The sequence below is a fragment of the Prinia subflava genome, chromosome 2 (assembly GCF_021018805.1).
Source record: "Prinia subflava isolate CZ2003 ecotype Zambia chromosome 2, Cam_Psub_1.2, whole genome shotgun sequence".
NCBI classification, from domain to species: domain Eukaryota; kingdom Metazoa; phylum Chordata; class Aves; order Passeriformes; family Cisticolidae; genus Prinia; species Prinia subflava.
In genome coordinates, this window is record NC_086248.1 from 55,734,222 (window position 1) to 55,746,651 (window position 12,430).

The 12,430-nt window shown below is 39.8% G+C and overlaps 1 protein-coding gene across 3 annotated transcripts in view; it reads right to left on the reverse strand.

The window, feature by feature from the left end:
• STX7 (syntaxin 7) overlaps positions 1–12,430 on the reverse strand; it is a 31,858-nt gene that overhangs the window by 14,162 nt on the left and 5,266 nt on the right. For 2 of the 3 annotated variants that reach the window (XM_063390028.1, XM_063390029.1), the window contains exons 2-3: positions 11,282–11,360; positions 11,046–11,186 (exon numbers count right to left, since the gene is read on the reverse strand). In XM_063390028.1, coding sequence (XP_063246098.1) covers positions 11,046–11,127 — 82 coding nt within the window. In that variant the 5' untranslated portion in view covers positions 11,128–11,186; positions 11,282–11,360. The remainder of the gene's footprint in view (positions 1–11,045; positions 11,187–11,281; positions 11,361–12,430) is intronic. The other variant, XM_063390030.1, reaches the window with a different exon arrangement.

A 12,430-nucleotide genomic window follows, 5' to 3' on the forward strand; every position in this document is an offset into this window, starting at 1 on the left:
ACAATCCTGCACAGAGATGGACTGGATCTTGTGCATGATTTTAATTCATTTCAGTGCAAAGTCACACACTGGTTCATGTGAGCACTTGGGCTCCTTGGGCATACATAGGTGGCTGCTGGACTTTGTTCAGGAGCTGCACAAGGGCACACACCACGTGTGCATGCAGGCATTCATTACCAAAGTCACTGGGATATGGCAACAGCCTGCATCACAGGCTGCAAACTCCTGCAGACACTTCATCTTGCACATCAGGGTAGATGTTTGCATAGAATGAAAATCAACAGCTCTGTCAGGGCTCACTCCACACCAGCAGGAACAGCACCTCGACAGCTGTGGGCTGGTAGTAAAAGAAAGCAAGTCCACTTTGGAAACTGAGCAGAGCAGGAAGCAGGGTACATGACACCATGCAGGCAAAATGTATTTTTTCCCAAGATACTGCTGTCTTGCATGCAAAGGAATCTCATCTTTTTCACCTGAAAATTAGTCTTGTCTAAGAAAGAAGCAATGCCATAACATTAAGAAGACTTTTCATTTGTCTTTGCAGCATTCCTGATTTAGATCTCACAATACACAACTATTAGCTGATAAAAGCTGCTCAGCTTCTCTAAGGCTGGTCACATGCTCAGAAACAGGTCAGACATGGTTAATGATGAGCCAGAGAAACAATTAAGACCTAACCTGAATTGCTACAGAGAAAATTATTCAAGAGTCAGCTCATGTTAATTTTTACTAAGCCAAACAGTGGTTCCATTTCTAGTCAGTGGAAGGCTCTTCCTCTAGGTAAGGAGAACATAAAAATGAAAGTAGTAGTGTCTGATATAGAAGACCTCCTTTTCTCTACAATAGTCACGGAAGTAGAGATAGTTGCAGTGGAAATATTTACAGTGTTTAACAGGGAGGAATACTTGAGAAACATGTTGACTGAACTGAACTGCAATACATATAATTTTTTTCATAAATAAAACCATATTTCACATACTGGATCACACCTTTGCTTTAGAGCTGGCTAACAAAGAAGAAAGTTTCCTCTCCTTCCTCCTCATCTTGTTTTTCAGCCAGATTTGCAAAGCTGTTTCATTACTACAAGTAAATCCATGTTGATATAACTGCTGGTTCTGATCCTTGAAATCAGAACATTTAAAAGGTGGCATAGGAAGTTTTAAACTTTTAAAAAAGGCACAAATAAATTAATACAAAGAAGATCAAAATGAAAACAACTTCTTTCCTCTAAGATCATGTGTGCAAATAATCTTAATTCCAAATTGTGAATCAGTAATCACTGTACAAACTGTAAAACCACAGCACTGCTGGAGTAGGAAAAGGTAAAAAAAAACCCCACCCAAATCCTTCAATAAAATCCTAATGTTTGAAAGACAACGCACCGACTAAGAGAATGGAAATGAAGAATAGAGTGGAGGTCACCCACCTTCTCCGCCAGGGCTGAGAAGTGTCCAAGACTGTTGTTGTTGTTCATCTACAGCACTAGCCAAAGGAAACTGAGGATGGTCTTACTTTGCAATGTTTACCAGTAACCGCAGCTACAGGAGAGAAGCTTTCTCAAGCTACCCACAATCAGCTGTCTTCCTACCTTAAACTCCATTCTATTCCACATTCGGAAAACCAAACTTTAAATACTCAAGTGGCCATAACCAAGCTTGTTGCAGTTTTACAGACGGAGGATGACATGTATCAACAACATAATCCTGAGAGTTCTAAAAAAATATACCTCAATACAGAAGCATGAAACTGAGGGCAAATGTTTAATGAGTGCTGCTTATTACCCCACTGTAATAACTTCACTTCTTACTCAGATGGCACAAGACTGCTTTACAGCCTTCCAGCTTCTTTCAGCCAGACCCACCATACTGCCCAGTTTCATAAAGCTATGGTCTAATGCTTCCACAGAAAATGTGGCACTGGGTGTGCATGGAAGAAACACCAACAGCAACAGGAGCAACAAACACCGAGGCACTGCACTGCAGAGGACAAGAACCAGACAAGCAGGCAGAGCAAGCACAATGAAACCTGCCTTACAAAACGGCAAGGATTGGGACCTCACAGGAAGAAGGAGCAGAACAGCTCCTCCTGAGTGTTAATTGTAATAGTCCCACCTATGTCACCATCCTATACTTAAAAAGGGACAGACAGGGTTTTAGTAACTGTCTGAGGTTCACAGGACTAAAACAACAACAGGTATTTAAAGACACTGCTTTTCAGTCATCTTCCTTATTTCAGAGCCCAAGGAGAATAAACAGAATCAGCAAAGTGTTCCTTTGTGTACACCTAACACAGCGTTTGGTTTGCTCCATGTGAGCCTTATGCTCCAGCTATGGCTTCATAAGGCAAATAAGCAGTGACTACAGCACCAGCACAGTCACCTTGCAGAAATGCTTTGTCAAATACCTCACACGCGCTGCGACCGGCTGGGTAACTATGAAGAAATCTCCTACTTCTTTCCAGCCCAACAAGTGAGTCAACAGCACATCCAGTTACAGATTAATTTGTGTGGAATCTAATAAACTTCAGAGTCCCTTCAGAGCAGGTTATCAGGACAAAAGAATTATTTGTTAAAATTACACCAGTTCAAACTGCTTTTGCCTGGGGACAACAGACTTCCTCAATTCCAATTCAATGTGTTTTTCTTCTGCACTTCAGCTGAGGGTACTTGACTAAAGATGAAGAGATGATGCAGAAAACATTCCTGGATCAAGGAAAATTAATAGAGACCTTTTATAAGGACATCTAGTGACTGACAAGGAGGAATGGCTTAAATCTGAAAGAGAATAGGTTTGGGAAAAAAATTCTCTACCATCAGGGTAATGAGGCACTGGAACAGGTTGTCCAGAAAAGCTGTGGATGCCTCATCTCTGGAAATCTTCACAACCAGGTTGGATGGGGCTTTCAGCAACATGATATAGTGGGTGGCATCCCTGCACATGGCCAGGGGTTGAAACTAGATGGTCTCTAAGGTCCCTTCCAACCCAAGCCTTTCTATGATTCAATGATACTGATTTAATTGCAGTATCTTCATCAGGTATTCTTCTGTGTAAGACCCTCTTTAAAGCTATCAGTCTGGTTCACACTCCCTTAAATTTTACATAAATCACAATGCCATAGTGCTGAATTGCTAGCCCTACTTTAACCAAAAGTGACAGTTTATCAGAGGAATCAAATCCAGGACACCAGTCAAAAGCATCCCAGGGAACTCATCTAATTGGAATCAAATATATAAAAAATTCAGTAATTTGGTTTGAAGTAATTTATTTTATTTTGTCTTAACACTGATTATTCTAAAGCAGGAGAATGCATCAGCACAGAAAAACAGTAACTGATGTATGTGTGAGAAGGAGAAAACAAAATGAGGATGGGCCTGAAGATTGTCCTCTGTGCTCTAAGGACTAAAGACTCAGTAAGCAGGGAAGAGTGGGAAAACACCCAGTCTTGTAATGTTGTCTTTATATTTTGTTACAGCTTCTGGCATTTCTAAATAGAATCATGCCCCAGAGTGACCAGGAACACCAGCAACAATGTCTTGAGTTCAAGATCTGCCCTCAGTGTTTTCAGTGCTGTTGTAATTATTTCATTCTAGTGTACTCCCATCTATAATGGTCTTTCAAGGACACAGTGAAGCAGGATTGAAGTATTGGATGTTTTTCTAATGTGGGCGTAGAACACACTAAACACACATTGTTTAAGTGCATAATAACTGATCATGCAATCAATTATTACAGCTCAGCCAAGGGGAAGTCATTAAATCAATCACTTTATATTCTTACCCTAAAGTGTCCCTGGTAACTTCCTGAAACCTGGAAGTTTGAACATTTCTCTAAACAATACCAGTAGCTTAATAAATTATGAAAATGAAGCATAGTTCTGCAGTAAACAGTAACTGGACAAACACCATAACCCAACCCATTTACATGAAGGAAGTCTGGCTTTTAAGAGGCCAGGTCATTACTGCAGCTATGTCAGGAGCTGACATGGAAGGAGACACAATACACCTCAGACAGACAAGCAAGCAGCTGCTACTGTGGGGCCACTCACAATTGATCACTGACCTGGGTTTATTCTAAGCCCTGACAAGTGTCCAGCCCCCAGCACAGCAGTTTTATAGGAGACTTGATAGAGGGCTCTCTGTTTGATCAAGCTGCTATGCAATCTCCTGTCCACAAGGAGGAAAATCCACCAAAACTGAGCTGCGGCAGGCACTTTGAGTACTTTAGAGAGGATCTGAAATACAATTCTCTAGAGACAGGAAGAAGCATGAGGACCTTGGCCACATCCCTTCTCCTCTGCTGCAAATGCAGGCTGTTTTGCAAAAGTTATCTTGTCATGGTGAGTCCATTTATACTTGCTCCATCAACAAAAGTAACTGTTGCAGTAAAATTGTGTATGTCTTCACTGGACACCTTGCTGTCTATAGTAATTATAATGCAATACAGAGTCAGTCAAGGAAAACCTGCCTTTTTTGCACATATTGACACAAACAGTGTGCTGGGGCATACATGGAAGATGCATTTTTTCAGTCTGTTCTGCTGCTAGCATAAATAAATCCCTGTCTCTCTTGTGCACTGTCATCCAAATAAGACAAAGACAAGACAAAACACAGAAAAATACTTTAAAACTTTCCAGATTCATAGACAAATCTGTGAGGCGTGCATCCCTAAATGTATATGCTATTTTACATAGAACAGGGCCTTTAAGAACTGCATGGAAATGATTCAGGCTTGAGGTTTTCCGAAATAGTTTATTTCTACAAGAACTGAGCTTCATAACTTTACCTCATATTTAAGACAAGCATTTAGAAAGACCCAAATTAGCTAACTTTCTCCTCAATTCCTCAGCCTTGAAAGAAGCCCACAATGAAATGTGGAAGGATATAATGGTGCTTAAAATCCCTAAATAACCAGCCTTTTCCAGGTTTTATAGAAACGTCATTCTAAATCCAAAAAACCTTCTGGAAAACAGCAACAATATTAATATAAAAATAGTTTCAGCTGGTATGTTCCCACAAAGTTAATTCTGGTTAACTGCAGGTAATTTGAAATTTCTGACAATACCACTGTTAGAAGTCTCAACAAGCTCTACTGGGAGCCTATTTTCTTTAGAGCCACACCTCTAAAAAAACCACACTTGATATATAGACAAAACAGAATTTTGTTTTCATACAGGCTCTGATTTCAACACCTCACCGATCTCATCTACTTTTCATGGGCCCATCTGTGCTCTTCTTCAGCCAAGAGTAATCATGCGAACCTGCTGGTGTTTCAAACCCAGTGACAGATACAGCTTCTCGTGAATGTTTCAGCCTTTTTAGCAGAACATTTTAACAACCTTCTGGGCTTAAACCACAACATAAAGGCATCTAGCAAAAGTCTTAATATTTTTCAGGGTTTAATCTACATTTATGATTTTCTACAGTTAGATAAAGTGACAGGCAAAGTCATATGGTTTATCTAATTTGACTCCCATTTTAACAACATTCAGTAAGAATAGTAGCTTATACAAAACTTGAGATGCAAAAGAAATTGAAAAAAATTGTTCTCAGAGGTATCACATGACAGAGGGATCCCTGCTGGCTTAAGCTGACCTTCCAGGAATGTGTTCTATATGAATTGATGCTTGTGCTGCCTTAACAAACAGCAAAGGAAGTCAGCAGAAAGCAGAAGTCCCTATGAGAAAGTATCTCTCAAAGTCAGCCAGACCCCCTCCAACCATATGTGGATTGTGGCTACTGAATTTTATTTGATTTTATTTTTATTACTTTGCAGCATGCAGGGAATGTGTTTGTTGAGTTGGGCTGAACTTCAGTGGGAATGATCAAGTCAAATACCCCATCAGTGACCTACCGTGCCAATACTGAGCAAGGGTAGATGATGCCTTTCTTACTGGTTTTGTAACCAACTCTGCACAAAATGCTGACACAACCTGGAGGAGTTGGGTAGCAAAGGAAAGGTTTGGTAGGGAAGGAATATAAATGCATTATTACAGTTAGTGTAGGGTCTCCAGCTGCTTGATCACTGTTTGCAAACAACAACAAAAAAGTGCTTTAAAAGAAGTGTTTAAAACCCAAAAGCTGGGTATATTTTACCAATATCAGGCTTTATTCTGTGTTCTCAAGCAAAAGGCAGCATTCTAAACTGCTTCTAAATGGACAGCTCCCAAAGCCCAGGTCAAGATGCCAGTGGAAGCTGAGAGTTACGTATCTAGCCTGCACTGTTCTTGCTTTTCTCCAAGGACTGCTCCAAGTAACATATTTGGTAGCTACAAATAAAATATTAACTACAAAGCAAAACAAAGGCATACTAGCCTGCTTCCTCAATAACCTCTACATGGCAGAGTTATTTAAGTATGTGGGGGGAGGAAAAAGCATGGCTGCTATTTCTTGCACAGTTCCTGTCAGAGACACAAGTCAAATCTTTCCAGCTGAGCAAGAGGCACCTACTCCTCTAACTGTATCCTTCCTACATTTATAATTGTGGAGCTGTTCCTGTAGAGGAATGCAACTCCCATTTTTCTCCCTCTTGGGAATATCTTTTTAAATAAAATGCTTTCCCTCTTTAAGCCACACAAAAATAATCAGTTTGCAGAAAATAGTCAGATTTCAAAGAACTGCTACCCCTCATCTTCAGTTGTGAGAAGTCTGAAAGTTACATATTTTAAAGCCTTTAAATGAGGCTTTTTGTTCATTTTGCTCAATCTACTTTCATCTGTCCACTTGTTGTAAGATCAGATTTATACATCTGTATGCCTTTCCAAAAGAAAGAGAGAAAAAAAAAGAAAAAAGAAAAGAAAAAACAAAAACAAAAAACCCCAAACAAACAAAAAACCAAGCAAACAAAAACAAGCAAACAAAGCAAAAAAACCAACCAACCAACCAAAAAACTAATCACATATGGATTCAGTGCACTCATTCTCCTAGGCAGACCCCAGTAGGGTAAATGAACATACCTGGTAGAAACACAGTTTTGTAAGCAGGCAGAGTTTTTTTTTCACAGAAAATATTTTTTGCAGAGAAATATATTTTGATAGGTCATCTTGTATCTGTGCATCACACTCATTCCTTGTCTACCCAGTTGCTGTTAACAAGCAACCAAGAGGAAGTATTTTAAGGAAATATTGAAGGAAGGCATTTAGATTTGTCTCAAATTAATAACATTGCCATTAAGCTGCCAAATAAGTGAGAGTGCTACCTGTGAAACCCAGTTCTAAAACAACTGCTCCTTCAGTAAACACTGATTAAACCACTTTGAAAATAGGTTCTCTGTCTGCAAAGGCCAGACGGGTTGGAGCTTTACATCCTACATATATGCTTCCACATATTCTCTCCTCTATGTTCTTGTTCTTCATATTCAGAAAATTAGGGGCAAACCTCAACCATCTTTAAAGGCACTGGACTTTTAAATATGAAATGTAGGCCAGCTAGATTTTATAAACAGATATAGGCCTGGAATGAGAATTACAGTTACTTTGGACTAGAATCCAGACAGACCATCAAACCTTAACTTGTAGTGTTCTGTAGTAAGACAGAAATTTAGCAGCTGCCCAAGTCTAGCTCATTATACACACCTTTGGCTTTATTATTTAAATCTGAAGATCCCTTAGCTGTTTGCAGATCTGCTTCTCATCACTGGTGACACAGACCTGAAACCAAACCAGCGAGACATGGCTTGCAGGCATCGCTGACCTCACCAAGGTTCAGCACACAACACTGCAGCTCATTCAGCACATGTGATTCAGACTCCCCAGACTTCAGAGCACTGCTCACAGTCACATGGACACTCTAAAAACTCCAACAGTGGGTCTGAGAGCCTAACTCTCTCTCTCCTGCCTGAGGCCCATGGCTCTTTTCAGATGTCAAGAGCAGACTTCAGTTTTGCAACTCCAGCTTCTCAGTGAAACAGTTGTAACAAAAGTAATAGAGAAATACCCCACATACTAGTTCCCTAAATCTCAGCTCTGAGATGTTGCTGATAAAGCATGAGTTTCAGGCTGAGGAAAGCACACTGTTCTCTAGATGTTGTTAAGTGATGTTATAATCACTTATTTCTGCAGAAATGCTGGAAATGAGAAACTAAGCACATCCTTCTCTGAAGAACAGCTGAGAGAAGCTTCTATACAGAGAATGTTCTGGGGTTCAGGATCTCAAACACAAGCAGATGTAAGAGAACTCACAGTACAGACAGCAGCATATGCTGCTTCCCATTAGCTAGCTCAATTTCAATCTTCAAGGGCCTAAAAGGGACTCACCATCTCCTCCAAAGAAACTCAAACAGCCCTGCACAGATAGCATTTATTGCAGTAGTTGAACAAGGGTTTGTACAGAAAGGCAGAAGCAATTTATAGCTCAACACATCTTCAACAAAACAATCAATGGCATGATTGGATCAACAGATTTTAAAAAAATCTGTTTTTTAAAGTTAAAAGGCTAACCAAGATGTTACCAAACACAAATGTAAGATCCTTCCATTAACAAAGAACAACCCAAACCAGAAAGAATACTATCTTGTAACTGATACAATTATTGAAGTAGTGTGTTAAACCAGCATAGAGAGTAGCTTTCCTAGTCAATCAGTAACCGTGGGCTAGACAAACTAGGAAAGAAACCAGAGTACTAATACAACTGCAGCATCCTGCTCATGCATTATGAAGCCTGAGATACTTAATACATGTATTTTATCTTTAAACAGATCAGACTTATTACTTGAAAGGTGAGTATGTAATAATTCAGCCTTGAAGAAATGTTAAAGATTGTTGTTCTCACCCATGCTACTTCCTATAAACTTAGGTGTATTACGAAATCTTGGCTGCAAATGTTATCTAATACAGGAAGTTCTGTATTGTCCAACAAGTTAAAGGGCCAGCTTGTAGCTGGAAGGGCCTGTTTCCTTTGAACTACTCTGTATCTCATCTCCATCTCTGTAGTAGTATTCCCACTTTGCTTGCGTGTTAGCAGAAGTCTGAACAAGTTTTGAGGTACCTCCTGAAGTAGCCTCATGAACTGAAATGAAATTCTCTTCCTCTATTAATCTTGCTCTGAAAACCAGAGTATCTACACAGCTCCAGGTTAACCAAGAAGAATTCAAATGTGTTGACACCTCTCACAAATGCTTGCCATTTCTGAGCAGAAGTGCAAAACCCACGTCAACTGCTTAAATGGAAACCCATGCATTTAGGGTCAAGATTCCTGTCTCTTCCCCTTCCTTCCTAACCAAGATGATAAACAGCAGTCTAAGAGACATGTTCAGCACCTCACTAGCAATACAGGTGCATAAGCTTGCAGGTGTCTTCCCATTTGACCTGGAAGTTCCTGCAGCTCACACATTCCAATAGAAAGCTGGGCAGGTATTACACACGGGAGAAAAAAGAAAGCTAGAAAAGAGCATAAGTCCTTAGACACCTCAATTCAGAAAACACATTCAAGATGTCCATAAGATCCAGATCTTCATAAAATCTAACAGAGAACAGGCTGCAAGAGTCACTGAGTGGTTACAGTTCAGTCAGATCTACAGAAGAGCAAGAGATGGAATCCAGCTGTGTGCCCACCAGAACCAGAAAAGTCCTTGGCTAGAGCTTTGCAGAGCAAAGTTCCTGTTTCTGAAGCCGTGCAGCAGTGAGGCTAGGAGACATTTGGACTTGGTTTTGGCATGGCAGTAGCACCTGTCTTTTGCTCAGGCTTTAGCCACCTAAATTTCAAAATACAAAAGACAGCAGCACTGCAGATAAATATTCTCGCATATCTCCTATCTGTGCATGGGCAGCTTGCTGTGAGCTTGCCTTGGGAAGGAGCCACAGAAGAAGGAAGAGAAGGGACGGAAGGGGAAAGATGAGATTAAGGAATCACTGAGTCCAGCACAAGACAGTTAATTATGTTCAGCAACTTTCACAATATTTCAGTTTCAATCACTGACTTGACTTTATGTTTCCACCTGACAGAAAACCCTTTTTTTGCATCTTGGAGGCTCAGTCTGTCACATGTTGACAGCTGCTATGGAAGACCAAGTTAGAAGCCATTAGACTGAATGAATGCACTGAGCAGATTTTAGGAAATAAAGCACAAGGACTTTTACAGAGTTGGTTTGTTAACTTTAGGTTGTGGAAATACAACCCTGAAGTACAGAAACTTTTCAATAAGGCAAAATTGCAATTTTTGTTCCTGTCTGTTAAGATCTTAAGAAATTCTTTCTGGAAGAAAATACAAAATGTAACTGAAAAAACAGGAAAAAACCCAATCTGTGCCACTAACCTATGCTACAAGTACCAACCTCTAAACCTTGTCTTGCAAAACAAAGATCAAATTTTTTTAAAAAATTGACATACTTTACTGTCCAGAATTCATTTGAAGTTTTAACATTAAAATACGCATTTCTGCATGCACTCTGCATCCTGCACAACATAAAACACATGAACCAAAACTAGCCACGTTTTGTTCATGACTACCTCCCTTCTGATGAACCATATACTTTACATAATTTGTGAATCAAGTTGTATTTGCTTCATATTCACACACATTAAAAATAAAATGGAAAATGACAGAAAAGGGACAAAAGATTGAAAATCCCAGCAGCCTAATTTACCTCTAGCTTGAATAGCCCAGTTAGGTGCCTAAAATATACTAAGTAACATGAAACTAAGCACTGGTATATTAAAACTTGCAGAATCTTATTTACACATTTAAGATGTACAGGGACAAGGGGAAGATGCAAGGCCATAGCTTCTGTCCCTGCTAAAAAATTCAAGCTTCAGCAAATACTTGATGGAATCCTTGCTAAGCAAAGACCTCAGTCTACCATTTTAAAGTGCCCTTTAACTGCCAGGACAAAACTGGTGAATACAGAGTGATACTATCTGTACTTGCCATGGCAGATCACTGCTAACCATGCACATGAAGGAAGGAATGGATACGCTGTGTGGGGTGCCACAAAGCTGCCAAATGAGTAGGCAGAGTCGGAATTAATTCCCATGAATGAATCTGAGAAACTTACCTCGAATGGGGGTACACCATTATTAAAATTTTACACAAAACATGCACAAATGCAACTTACAGCATTGTGTGATCTTCTGGATATTAGAAGTTATGCGCTGGGCTAGTTGATTAGGATCCCCAAAACCCGGTCCGTACGACATGGCTGAGGAGATCTGCTGTCACCGTCATCCACAAGAGGAAAATGACAGACAGACTCTACCTACAGAAAACAATAGTTATGTTTTGGTCATTGGTTCATAAAGGTCTTAATCTTCTTAAAGAATACACGGGAGAAGATCAAAGAAAACTCCTTACACTAATTGTTTATCGTCTCTGAAAGCACTGTACTTCAAAGACAGAGTTTCTTTGTCAAACTTCTTATGTATCTTCCCCACTGCAATCAAAGAAGGAGTGCAATTTTCATTTGTTGCCATTCCAGAAAAAAAGCTGTATGTTTAATCTGAAAATGCCAAACCCTCTGAAGAATTATGTCCCAAACCAATTACACTGTTATTTACAGACCATATATCACTCATCCCACCAGTATAATCCAGCATAAGTAACCAGTGGAAAAAAAACCTCAGCAGATATCACACAAGACATCAGAAAAAAAAGGCAGCACCCATTTTCCTCTAAACACCAATCATTTGTATCAACTTCAGTTTTAGTTTAACCCAGTGCCACCTAAGTTCTATGAATTAGCTTTTTAACCTGTTTCAGCTGCTGTGTTTGTCAAAATGAATTCACTTTTCAACAACTTGGGTATTCAAACACATTTTTAGGGGTATTTTTCCATCCATACAGATCAAATTTCAGCACAAGCTCATGTGTTCATAACCTAAATCGAAATCAACAAGACATAGATTGCAATACCTGTGCAAATCAAAACTGCAAACTTTATCTGTTGTGCAATGAGAATGAAGAATAATCAAGCACATACATATCCAACACAATCCCTCAATTTCATCCAGGCTGTGCTCTCCTGCACATCACCTTCACAGGTTGAACATTTTAACTTCACCACTTCCCCGCATTTCCACTGCTCAACCCAAACCATGTGCCTTCTAAGCAATCTTCTTCTCCTGGCCCATCAGCTTCTGGTTAAGAGACACCTCTAAAACTCAGTTTCAGGTATAGAGGAAAAGAAAGCACATTTACTGTGTGAAAAGAAGGAAATGAAAAGGCCAAAGGCTGTATGACAGCAGCTGTGCTACAATTTGGAAACTCAAATCCTTACTAACTTCTTTTTAAATACAAACAATTAACAGTCCTTGTTGCCAAATATTTCCCTTGGAAATGCCTGTATTAATACAGGCAGCAATACCCAGGCTGCTTTAAAACATGACTGGTTTCATATCTCTGTAATATGAAATGATCTCTAGTGGAGCCAAGACACTGGTCCTGACATTGTACATCCACCAAACTTCACCAGGGCCGTAACTGCAGAGGTCAGGCCCACTCCTG